Source organism: Leguminivora glycinivorella, chromosome 15 (assembly GCF_023078275.1).
Source record: "Leguminivora glycinivorella isolate SPB_JAAS2020 chromosome 15, LegGlyc_1.1, whole genome shotgun sequence".
Classification (NCBI taxonomy): Eukaryota; Metazoa; Arthropoda; class Insecta; order Lepidoptera; family Tortricidae; genus Leguminivora; species Leguminivora glycinivorella.
Genome location: NC_062985.1, coordinates 1,201,459 through 1,213,734, shown reverse-complemented (window position 1 = coordinate 1,213,734; position 12,276 = coordinate 1,201,459). Strand labels below are relative to the sequence as shown.

At 36.1% G+C, this 12,276-nt stretch overlaps 1 protein-coding gene across 1 annotated transcript in view; it reads right to left on the bottom strand.

The window, feature by feature from the left end:
- Positions 1–12,276, bottom strand: part of LOC125234161 (adipokinetic hormone/corazonin-related peptide receptor variant I-like) — a 93,793-nt gene that overhangs the window by 52,164 nt on the left and 29,353 nt on the right. The window contains exon 2 of the mRNA XM_048140365.1: positions 8,422–8,543. Within this exon, the coding sequence (XP_047996322.1) occupies positions 8,422–8,543 (122 nt within the window). The remainder of the gene's footprint in view (positions 1–8,421; positions 8,544–12,276) is intronic.

The following is a 12,276-nucleotide window of genomic DNA, read 5'->3' as shown; positions in this document are numbered from 1 at the left end:
GAGCCGGCGTAGCTTTATTTGACGTTCATATGCGCATTGTAATATGCCTACTTGAAAAATAAATATTTCATTTTCATTTTCATTTTCATTTTCATTTTCATTTCATTTTCATATGCGAAATAATGATATGCGTATTAAACGTTATACGTAATAAACAGTATGCCAATTCATATTAGGAGTATTCAGTTATGCGAATTAATATAGACCCGCTGACGCTAGATGTCGAACGAAACGCAGTAACCAGTAAGGCTCTGTCGCGCAGCGTGCGTAGCCGAATGGACAAACGCTCACGAAACGAAACGCTCGTAGATATCTATCTCTATCGCTCTTGCGAATGGGTGCGACAGAGTCAGACTACCTTTCGCGGTGTTTTGTTTTCGTTTCGTAGAAATGCCATTCGGCTACGGGGCCTGTACGGAAGAGCGATAGAAGTAGCGATAGCGATATTATCGTAAGCGTTTGCTGCGTTTGTACTCGGCTGTACCCTATTCATTTTCTTCGTATAAAGCTGAGTGATTCAATGCTCTTTGGTTTTGTTGTGGTGAAAAATGAAATATTGTGTTTCACTCGGTGACAAAATTTACACACCTTAGGTACGTTTTGAAACCCTCGCGACTGAAATTTCCACATTATGAACATTGGAATATTTCGCTTTCTCGGGCATCAATATTGGCACGTGCGGTTAAACAACAACTTTGCCCCGTTGTAAAACAAATAACTATGAATGCCTGATTTGCCCTTATCCTTAGATAGCTAAGATCGTCCTTTAAATCCGTACTGCGATAGGAAAGCCTATAAAATTTATTAGACCCGTCTAGCGACCCTTATCTCAACCGTTTGTCCCCTGGCAATCGCAGTGTAAATTTGATAAAATATCCGACTCGACCCAACATACCAATCCATACTAATATTATAAATGGGAAAGTGTTTCTCTGTTCGTATCTGTTTGTTTGTCCGTCTTTCACGGCAAAACGGAGCGACGATTTGAAGTGATTTTTTTAAGTGGAGATAGTTGAAGGGATGGAGAGTGGCATAGGCTACTCATATTTTTTGTCTCTTTTTAAGGCGAGCGAAGCTGCGAGCAAAAGCTAGTCCTTCATAAACGTTTGTTTACTTTGACGTTGGACAACTATTTCTTGACCAACCAAATCAAACAACCATCAAAAAATCATTACTGACATGTATAGTCAGTGGCGGGTTTACATTGTATAATCACAAGGTATGAGTTGGAGGCGTAGGCAGGCTAGAAAATAGAAATAATTATGTGTGGTGTGTAGTTCAATGGATCCCACTTTTGTTACTTGATACCTATTTTTATTATATTTTAATTTGATTGCTGTTTGTATATGTAAACCCTGATCAGAAATGTATTACTATTGTCAAAAGGCGCTGTTATTCTGATGTATGGAGTGACAGTTCAGTTTAGTATGAAGAAAATAGTTCTAATGAAATTCCGCAAGATGGCGCATAGCGTAGTCGTATATCTGGTCAGGCTTTAAGTACCAATAAGTAAATAAATAAATATTGGGGACACCTTACACAGATCAACTTAGCCCCAAACTAAGCAAAGCTTGTATTATGGGTGTTAAGCGACGATATGCATACTTAAATAGATAAATACATACATATATACATAGAAAACAGCCATGACTCAGGAACAAATATCTGTGCTCATCACACAAATAAATGCCCTTACCGGGATTCGAACCCAGGACCGCGGCTTAGCAGGCAGGGTCACTACCGACTGAGCCAGACCGGTCGTAGGCTTGTCGTATTGGCTATTGACCAAAGACCTATCAAAAATTAGAATTAGTTACATATCTACAACGCTTAACAAAAAGTAAAAATATATCGGAATGATAGATGCTATAAAAAATGTCACAATATGATAATTTGCACTTGGATTTACCTTTTCTAACAAGAAATATTGGCTACGCTTTAGTCAACTTGTTGCGAATAACAACGGAAATAGCACGGTAACAACCAGATCCGTCCAAAATAACCTAGCGCTAAAAAGGTGCGTGAAAAGTGTCCTCTACTGGATTTATTCAATATGTTTTCGCTTTTTTGCAAACTTTTGCTCGTACGGATCCAGGCATTTAGCCATTTTTCAAAACTAAGTATTAAAACTGAAGAATTATGACTTTTAATTTCGTTAAGCAAAGCCGCTTGATTTTGCTCTAAAACTCTCCATTATTTCGTTCAAACATTTAACGAATCAGAATATATGCAAATATTTTAAACATTGAAAAGCGCGCTTCTATTTACGTTTATTAAATATTTCGCTATTGCCTAATGTTTCGACTTATATTTGAATTATTTAATCAATATACGGTAGCACTCCCGCTCTTCATATACGGAATGAAACCTTTTACAGTATTTTGATGTTCGCTGACTGGCAGTCCCCGATTTGAATTTGGAATAATAGGGGTGAATTTCAACAGGTTCCAAATTTGCCTAATTTTGGTGGTATTTTTTATTTTTGTAGTTTATGTCTAAATTAAGTATGGATTATACGTAACTAGTCCCAATGTATATTGTGTAGTAATGCCCCCGTAATACACATAGTATTTTTGGAGATATTATGGTTTTAATAATTTGGTTGCCACCAAAATTGCGTACACCCACCAAAATTAGGTTTACTGGCCACCAAAATTGTTCATTCACGTCAAAATTAGATATTTCTGCACATTAGTAGTATATTTATATTTAATCAGTTATAAAATGAAACAAAGACAGATGTTTTATGATCAGTTTTATTATAGTGATTATCTGATTATAACAAAGTCGCTAAAATCGATGTGTATGAGACTATACTAGAAATAAACTATAATTTCACTTTTTGTAATAGAAAATAATTCACTTTTCGAATGGCTAACCAAAAAAAGAAACAATCGAGAGAGGAGGTCCTTGAAAAGAAGAAACTTGCTGAGCGGGAACGAAAAAGGAGAATTATGAGTGATCCCGAGAAAGCAGCAGATTTGCGAAGAAAAGAAAGGGATCGGTATCATCGTTAAAAAGCCCAAGGTAAGATTTTACCTCTAAGCAGCATGCAGCCTCGTGAAAGACGAAGAAAAAGGAATAGACAGAATTTCAGAGCATATTATAAAAGAAAAAAAAGGAAGGCTTTGTAATGACCACAAGTATTAGCACCAGCAAGTGGGATTCCCACTTCGCCCCTGCCTGGTCCTTCTACGCCACAAAATCCTTGTCTCAGTCGCTCTCGTTCTCCGAGTCCTGAGCTTGACACAAACATCTCACGTCGGCTACACTCCCAAGCTGTCCATCGCAATGTGTCCAATAACCCATAGTTTCTGTGTTATCAAATTCTTTATAGGTAGTCCATAATTTTATTTTTGCAGTTCAAACATTTTCGTTGCAAGTTACAGTAATGACCTCACTACACAAACTTTTCGTAATGTGAATAGTAGGTACTGCTTTTATTGATGATATTTTTCATTTTATAACGTAGTATAAAAAAAAATTTGAAGGTATCAAAGAACTAAAGCATCAGTCATCACAAATGTATACACTGCGAGAAAGAAGAAGACTTTGACTAAAGAAAAAGAGACTCAAAAAAACAAAAAAGATATCTGAATGCGTCAATAAAAAAATAACACCAAAGTTATTTAAAATCAGGCTATCCTCCAGTCAGTTAGGTACGTAACTTTCGCTAGAATGAAACCCTTTTGGGTTGTAAAAGCAGAACTGACTAATCTTTACACCTGTCTATGTCAAATACATGCGAACATGGAGTTGTTAGAATCCGCATTAAAAATAAAAATTATCATCAATAAAAGCAGTACCTACTAGTCACATTACGAAAAGTTTGTGTTGTGAGGTCATTACTGTAACATGCAACGAAAATGTTTGAACTGCAAAAATAAAATTATGGACTATAAAGAATTTGACAACACAGAAACTATGGGTTATTGGACACATTGCGATGGACAGCTTGGGAGTGTAGCCGACGTGAGATGTTTGTGTCAAGCTCAGGACTCGGAGATCGAGAGCGACTGAGACAAAGATTTTGTGGCGTAGAAGGACCAGGCAGGGGCGAAGTGGGAATCCCACTTGCTGGTGCTAATACTTGTGCTCATTACGAAGCCTTCCTTTTTTTTTCTTTTATAATATGCTCTGAAATTCTGTCTATTCCTTTTTCTTCGTCTTTCACGAGGCTGCATGCTGCATAGAGGTAAAATCTTACCTTGGGCTTTTTAACGATGATACCGATCCCTTTCTTTTCTTCGCAAATCTGCTGCTTTCTCGGGATCACTCATAATTCTCCTTTTTCGTTTCCGCTCAGCAAGTTTCTTCTTTTCAAGGACCTCCTCTCTAGATTGTTTCTTTTTTTTGGTTAGCCATTCTAAAAATTAATTATTTTCTATTACAAAAAGTGAAATTATAGTTTATTTTAAAGTTTTTCGTTGTTACTGGTATTTAATCAACTTAGTCAATTATTATTGTAAACTAAAAGTATAAATATATGACAGCAAATAAATAAAATACTTCGTTTTAGCTGAGGATACTCGTAAAGTATCAATTTTGGTGGCATTAAGCAATTTTGGTGGCTTTCCAATTACCACCAAAACCACCAAAATTGATGCACCAAAATTAGAACCATTGCATAATAAAAATTTTAAAAATAAACTATTTCATTCACGTCACTTTCAAGTTTATTACTTTTTAAAGAAACCATAAACATGCTTTAAAAACAGTTCACGTAAACATAACTACTTGTTTGTCATTAGTTAGATATACCACCAAAATTGCATGAAAAAATATTTTAATACACCAAAATTAGGTACTTACGTGTTTGCTGGTCAGATACAGTGACATACGACACGTACGTCATAGTTCAGGGCCAGAACAGAACTAAACTAACAGGCTACTACACGTTTCTAAGCCTTGTTGCATTTCGTTCGACCATAAAGTCATTTTCAATATTTACCACCAAAATTTACAAATTTACCCGGACAACTATTAATGCTTAGTAACTAGTAATTGGATACTTTAAACTGTTTAAAGTATCCAATTATGGACAATTCCTTACTATTATTTTATTATGACATACGTACACTAATAACGAGGAATAATTTGTGGTGTTTGAGTTAAATCAATGGATGTTATTGATGTACCATACAAATTAGTCAAGCAAAATGGATTCAGGACACTCCACCAAAATTATAATTGCGCCATTAAAAAAATTCTAAATAAATAAAGACTGTATCGTTAAGTATGAGGACAACTTTAAGTAGCCGTATTTATTTGCTATTATATTTTTTTCTTAAAACATGACATAGGCTTAATAAGGCACATAATAAGGTTCACATTTTGTCCTAGAAACTCGACGTAAAGCAAGTGGTTTAGACAGTATTGACTTAATCCTCCCGAGTAACAATTACGATTCCGGACAAATGCTACTAGAAAATTCACAAAGTGCGTAAAAAACGATACGATTACGAAAAAAAGTTGTACTGTGTGAACCTCAACGACATATGATCCACAAAGCAGAATATCTGGACATAGTCTAGCCATAGTTATTTTTAAGAAATAAAGTTCAGGATCTGTGTATGGCGGCCATTTAGAGAATGTGGCATGGTGCTTCCTCTAACTCCGACTTTGATGTCGAATTTAACTATCATACACTGTTTATATCGATTTGGTTTAGGCACTGTTCAAACACCGTGAATGTCAGTTAGACTTTGGCCTATGGCTATTTTTTTTATCTGTTTCTCTCATCCTGCTTGCATCAAAAATTTAGGACAATCCGGAACGTTGCTCAAAATAGTGTTTTTTTTAATTATATAAATTCACCGCATTTATTCTGCAAGTACCCAATTGAAAAACCATGAAGAGGACTCTTAAAGAATATATTTTGGCAGCATATTAACCTTTGTTTGTTGAAATCGTACAAACAGTCATTGAAATATTCTCAAATTAAGCCAGATAGGGGTTGTCCGAAATTTATTTGCTAGACCTTAATGAAAGTACCATAAAGTCTCTAAAATAAAATAAAAATTAGACCTTCTTATATCAAATAGTGCTTACCAATACCTTCAGATCATACTCTCGGAACATAATAATATAAAATTATGCACATGTCAACATTTAGACGAGGTTTGTTTTGTCCTTATACTTATCGATACAGTCCTTATCAATAGCTTTTACTTATAACAATTTGCGATTTGGCTTAAGATAATAATATGTGTTAGGTTTTCAGGAAAAAAATAGCACTATGATACAATTAGTCCACACTGTCAATTTCAGCTCCGCCGCATTTTTTTTGCGCTGAGAAATTCACCCATAGATAAACGTCAAGGACAACGAACACTTGACGGGGCATTCAGATAGAAGCAGCGATTGAGAGTGGTTGTTTGTTATTTAACTCCCATAAAATAAAAACATATTGAGAAGAAGAGCGTTTTAAATATATCGATGCCCTTCACCAATAGGCCGTCTCTCTTACAGTACCTACTCACATTAATTTTTTCATTATTGTACACTGAGAGAAATTTGCATTGTGAATTTAACAAGTTCGACTTTTTGCGGTTTATACGTTTGAATCAGCCAAACGTATGATTAAAACAATATGTGTCAGGTTGTTTTTATAAAATCGACTTGTTGATTCAAATATATTGCCGATTCAAATGACAAGTAGCTTGTTGTTTGAACCAAAGAGCACGTAGGCGCTATTTTAACCAAAAAACTTGTTGAACGAACATGAAAACTGGTTGTATTTTCTCTCAGTGTAAGCCTGTATGTTGTCGGGCAGATTCACGTAGGATACTTCATATCATATCTAGATCTAATTATTAACGTTCAAATCGGTCCGTATTGTGCGGTGCAACTGACAGCTAACTGATATGAATCAAATATCCGTTTGAATTTGTGAACTTTTGAATCTGTAACAACGAATATTACTCACTGGATCGGAAACCTAACCAGATATCTTTAGTCACGGAATTTCATTCTATCTCTGAAAAACAAGTCGTTTTAGGGTTCTTTTTTTTAATACCACGTCGGTGGCAAACAGGCATACGGTCCGCATGATGGAAAACGGTCACCGTAACTTATAGACGTCTGCAACTCAACCTATAATCTTTTTTCTCCCCGCCTAGACTGAAGGCTTGACGTAGGACTGCCGCGAACAATTATGGGGCACAGGTACCTACAGTAAGTATACCTAACATGTCGTCGTGAAATAAAATCACTTTCACCACACAAACTGGTAAATCCTATATTAATGATTTTTCCAAACGGATGAGATAGATGCATTTAATCTACAATAGTGCCACAGTATTAAGTCCGCTCTAGACTATGCGCGCGAATCACGGCGCGACGCCGCGAACGCGAGTGTGGATTCGATACGCAGAAAGTTCCACACTCGCGTTCGCGGCGTCGCGCCGTGATTCGCGCGCATAGTCTGGAGCGGGCTTTAGAATATAATACTTTGTTAAACTGTGATGGTGCAAAATATACGTAATTTCATACAAATTCTTATTTGATGCCCTAAGCTGGCTTGTAGAATAGGTAAATTTTGTACGAAATTACTTTGCATTTTTGTGAATAATTTGCAATCAAAGAAAGAAGCAAGCAAAAATAAATGTATAAAAGAAGTATTGAGAGAGCCTTCACCAGTTGGTGTGGTGTAAAAATAATAAGGTACAGCGGGGCAAATCTCGACTTGGGGCCAAATATAACTGGTCTATTTTTTACATGTTTTATAATGTTTTCATTATTGAATAGAGTGTCCACCGGTTAAATATGGTAGGCGTGTTCAGTGGATATGTCGCAGTAAGATGGATAAAGCCGTTATATAGTTATAACCCTAGGGATATAATTATATGTCGTAACATAGTTAAACGAAAGCTATTAATTGCTATCTTACTAGGAATATAACTATAATACGTTACTAGTTTAGTGATATAATTATATGACTGGATTCAGTTTAGTGAAATGATTGTAGGCAGGAGTGCGGCCGTGCGGCGGAGGTATAGTTATAACCTTAACTAGAGACGTATTATAATTATATCCCTAGACTAAGTTTAATCCAGTGATATAATTATGTAACTAGGGTTATAAGTGTTATAACCATACCTCCGCCGCACCGCCGTAATCCTGGCTACAATAATTTCACTAAACTGAATCCAGTCATTTAAATATATATCACTAAACTAGTAACATATTATAGTTATATTCCTAATAAGATACCAATTAATCGGTTTAGTTTAACTATGTTACGACATATAATTATATCCCTAGGGTTATAACTATATAACGGCTTTATCTATCTTACTGCGACAGATACACGTAGAACTCAACATCATCGTGTAATAATGGAAAAAATGGATTAGTTACAACTGTCCCCCAGTCGAGATTTGCCCCGCTGTACCTTACCTTAAACATCAAATAACTTACCTATCAACGGAGATACAGACAAGCACGTTAGAGGACAGGTAAAGGCCGAACGCGCGCAGAACCAGGAACAATTTGCAGCAGAAGTTGCCCGCCAGCCACGCGTTTGTATACTTCCAGCCGATCTGGGGACAAATAGAATAGAATAAGACTTATTCTTAGAACAAATTAATTTATTCTCATAGAAAATAATTTAATTTGTATTTTTAGTAGACACACTACTATTTTAACTACGCTGGTTCGAATCCAGCTTTGAACACTTGGAGGCCTTGGTCACTTTTTCTTTGTATATGACATTTATTTCAGTTGTTAAAAACGGTCTTCATATGTGAGCGTGCACTGGAAAACGTCCCACTTTGTCGATTGCTATAAAGCCACTTTGTCAGTTTATTCATATTATTATAAAGATACAAGTAAATCTCGTCTTAATGGTAACAAAGTGGGACGTTTTACTAAACACACTCACATATACAAACAGAGCCTCTGTGTTTTGCCCCCTTGTTCCTCGTAGATAACCAAGATTGATAACTGGACTTTTATGAGAAAAAATAATTCTTCCTAGCCGGGAAGCTAAGAAGAATAAGAAATCGTAGAAAACAGCATAAAATAATTGTATTCTATGAGGAAAAAAAATCCCATTTTAAAAACGGGTAAGCTAAGAAAAAAAAAATCTTGACAGAAAATTGCAAAAAAATCCCATTTCATAACCGGGTAAGCAAAGAAGAAAAAAAAATATTCGTAGAAAACTGCAAAAAATAATGTTTATCTACGAAGAAATAAAAAATCCTCTTTCATAACCCAGTTAGCAAAGTAGAATAATTTTGCTCATACAAAACCAGTTATCAAACTTGGTTATCTAGAAGGAACAAGTGGTTTTGCCTTTGGGTGTACAAGTAAAGCAAACATACAAGATCATGTTACCCTTTAGCTATATACCTAACACACAGAGTTGAAGAGCTACACGAGCTTATTCCTCATCAAAGTTCATTCTCACTTTCTGGACACGTGGCAAACCAAGAACAAACGGGCCTCTCGCTCGTTTTTGCCCAGAACATGCAAGTTAAGGAATGAGCTAATAGTTCCCCTTGCGCTATGACATGGGGTTCTTCAAGAAGCAAGTAGGTATTTAGGGTCCTCAAAGGTCGGCAACGCATTAGTGACTCCCTTGATGTTGCTTATGTCCACGGGCGGTTTGCTGCCTATTTTATAAAACAAAACCACCGTCCCCATTTCCATCATCGAACTTTTAGACGCACGGCCGGTTTCCACCCTCACTAGATATTCCACCAATAGGGATGACGAATACATAAAAAAATGGCATTCTGTTTAGTTCGTCAGTTAGATCGTCCAAAAATACTTTATACATATTTTTCGCTTTTTCTAATTAATGAAAAAATACAAAGTCCCGGGCCAATTTTTCCGATTTTGAATTTGGAACTTTTGTTTAAGAGTTCAAAACTCGAATTTAATTTGTACTTGTACGTACAAGTACGCGGGGACTCAGGAGGTTATAGCATCAAGGTTCCGGAGTGGGGGCTTGTGACGTCACTTCTAAGTAAAAATTGTACCTAGGCGTCACGTCACGTGAAACTTCAACGCACTGTACCGTCGTCAGTTTTCGTTTACGAGAAGAAAAGAAAAAATACGAGTCTAAAATTTTTTGATAATCTAACTGAAGGACTAATTAGTTTTTTTTAGTCGTCTCGCCTATTCTCACGAAGCGGTTGCTTCCTTTCTTATACGCACTACCAAGGAGTAAAAGTCCTTGCCGGCGTCTAAGAAATATTTCCCAGTTCATACAACCCAGCGACCTTCCAGTCAAGGGTGAACTGCACCCACCTTCTGGGCTTCTGGTCTGTGGCCATGAGTGCCCATTTATAATAAGAAACAGCACCATAAATAGTTGCGTTGGAAGATGAGCCCAGGAAGTTGCCTCTATCACGTTTAAAATGTAAACAAACCATTGAGTACTTCCTAAATTTGACTGGGTTCCGACCCATCTAAAAAAAAACTGCAAAAGTCGGGGCCTCCTGGCAGTCATAAAAAGGGAGCATAAAAATATTATTGGGAACGCTCTATCGGGGTGTCGTTTTATGTTTCAGGGCTCAATATTGGCTCTGAACTTACCAGTGGGTCAGGACCCATAGTTTGGGAAATACGCTGCTTTATAGCGCACTCTTACCTACCTGTTGTAACGGACCACACAGTCCTCGGTTCAAATCATAAGATATAACTATAATAATTATGCTTAGAAACAAATGCATACAGAGATAAAAACTTAAAAATTGCAAATAAATAAAACGAAAACAACTTACATACGAAATGGAATTCCAACAAATTAAAAATAGAAATTCTCGGAATTAAAACCGGCACAATAGGCGTTTTAGGCACAATAGGCAAAATCGGCACAATAGGCGTTTTAGGCACAATAGGCAAAACCGGCACAATAGGCGTTTTAGGCACAACTGGCGAAATCAGACATTATTTGCCATAAAACAACACAGCGCATGCGTTAAAATCGGGACAATAAAACTCAGAGCGCAGCGTCAGAGAGGTCATTCGGCGAGGGAACGTTGAGGTGTTCACATCTGAGGGATAGGTAGGCAAGTATCGTTACTAGGAATCGTTGAAGGAACACATCAGGAGTTTAAGTAGGAAGCGGACTTGAGATACAAAATTGAGAGGTTGGAGACTGGCGAGAAGGTATCTTGGTAAAGTAGACTAGAAGACTACAAGTAAGTGTCCAAATTGTTTATTTTGAATGTGTTTATAGTTGTAATTTTAGATTAGTGCTATTTTTTGAAGGTGATAATTTTAAATAGTGGTACTTATTCATTTCATATGAACAAGATATTCATGAATGTTATATTTATGTGGTAATTATTTAAAGTCGTTCAAATTTCAATTTATTTATTACATACAATTAACACTAACGGTTAATTTGGAATATTATTAATTAAAATTCGGATCTGAGTATCTCTAATATGACTACTATATATAACAAATAGATACATAAAATATTACACATATTTACTTTATGTACATACACATTCTATTAGCTAGAATCTCTTTGGGTGATTAGAAGGATTTTCATACTATTGTCTCATCCTTAAGTAAGATAATTTTGCTATATCAATGAAAGTAGGATTAATAACCTTATTTATTGTTCATAACATGTAAACTTTATTAGAGTTAAAGGATAACTTGTGGGAATTAATACTAATACTAAATACTAGGGAGGCATAGGACATCTATGGATGTTAGGATCCTGTCGCTATCAAGGAGAATCATTGATATAAAAATAAGATTGTTCACAAAAGTTGAATCATTGACACTGGCCTCGAGATTGGCAGACTTTGGAATCATCATTCCATTTTCATAATATGGTTAACGATATCGTTGTCTGGGAGATCAAACAATTCTAGCATTGACTAGTGAAACACGATGTCAAGCAATGGACCACTATACTCGGAACGTGGGAAATTGCACGCATATAGAATTTATATTTTGTGATCTTGGACAACCTTCGATGGCTATGGCCGAACCAAAATATATATATGGGATGGCGTGTGAGTCTGGGGTTTTGTCGTTCGAAAGGCTAGATCAATGAAGTATTTGTCTTAGTATCAAAAGAAGGTCAATGAATAGGCCCAATAAAGGGTATCAAAATAGATATTCTGTTTCCTTGATAGACCAGGGGTAGGCAGAGCAGTTTCTATCCTGACGGTAGAGGACTAGGTTGCAGAAACATCCCAAAACATATAAAATTATACTGGGATTAAAGGGTCCTTGATTAAATATTTGATATCTACTACTATGGTAGTACATTTTTAAGTAGTGCAAAGACACTTTACATCA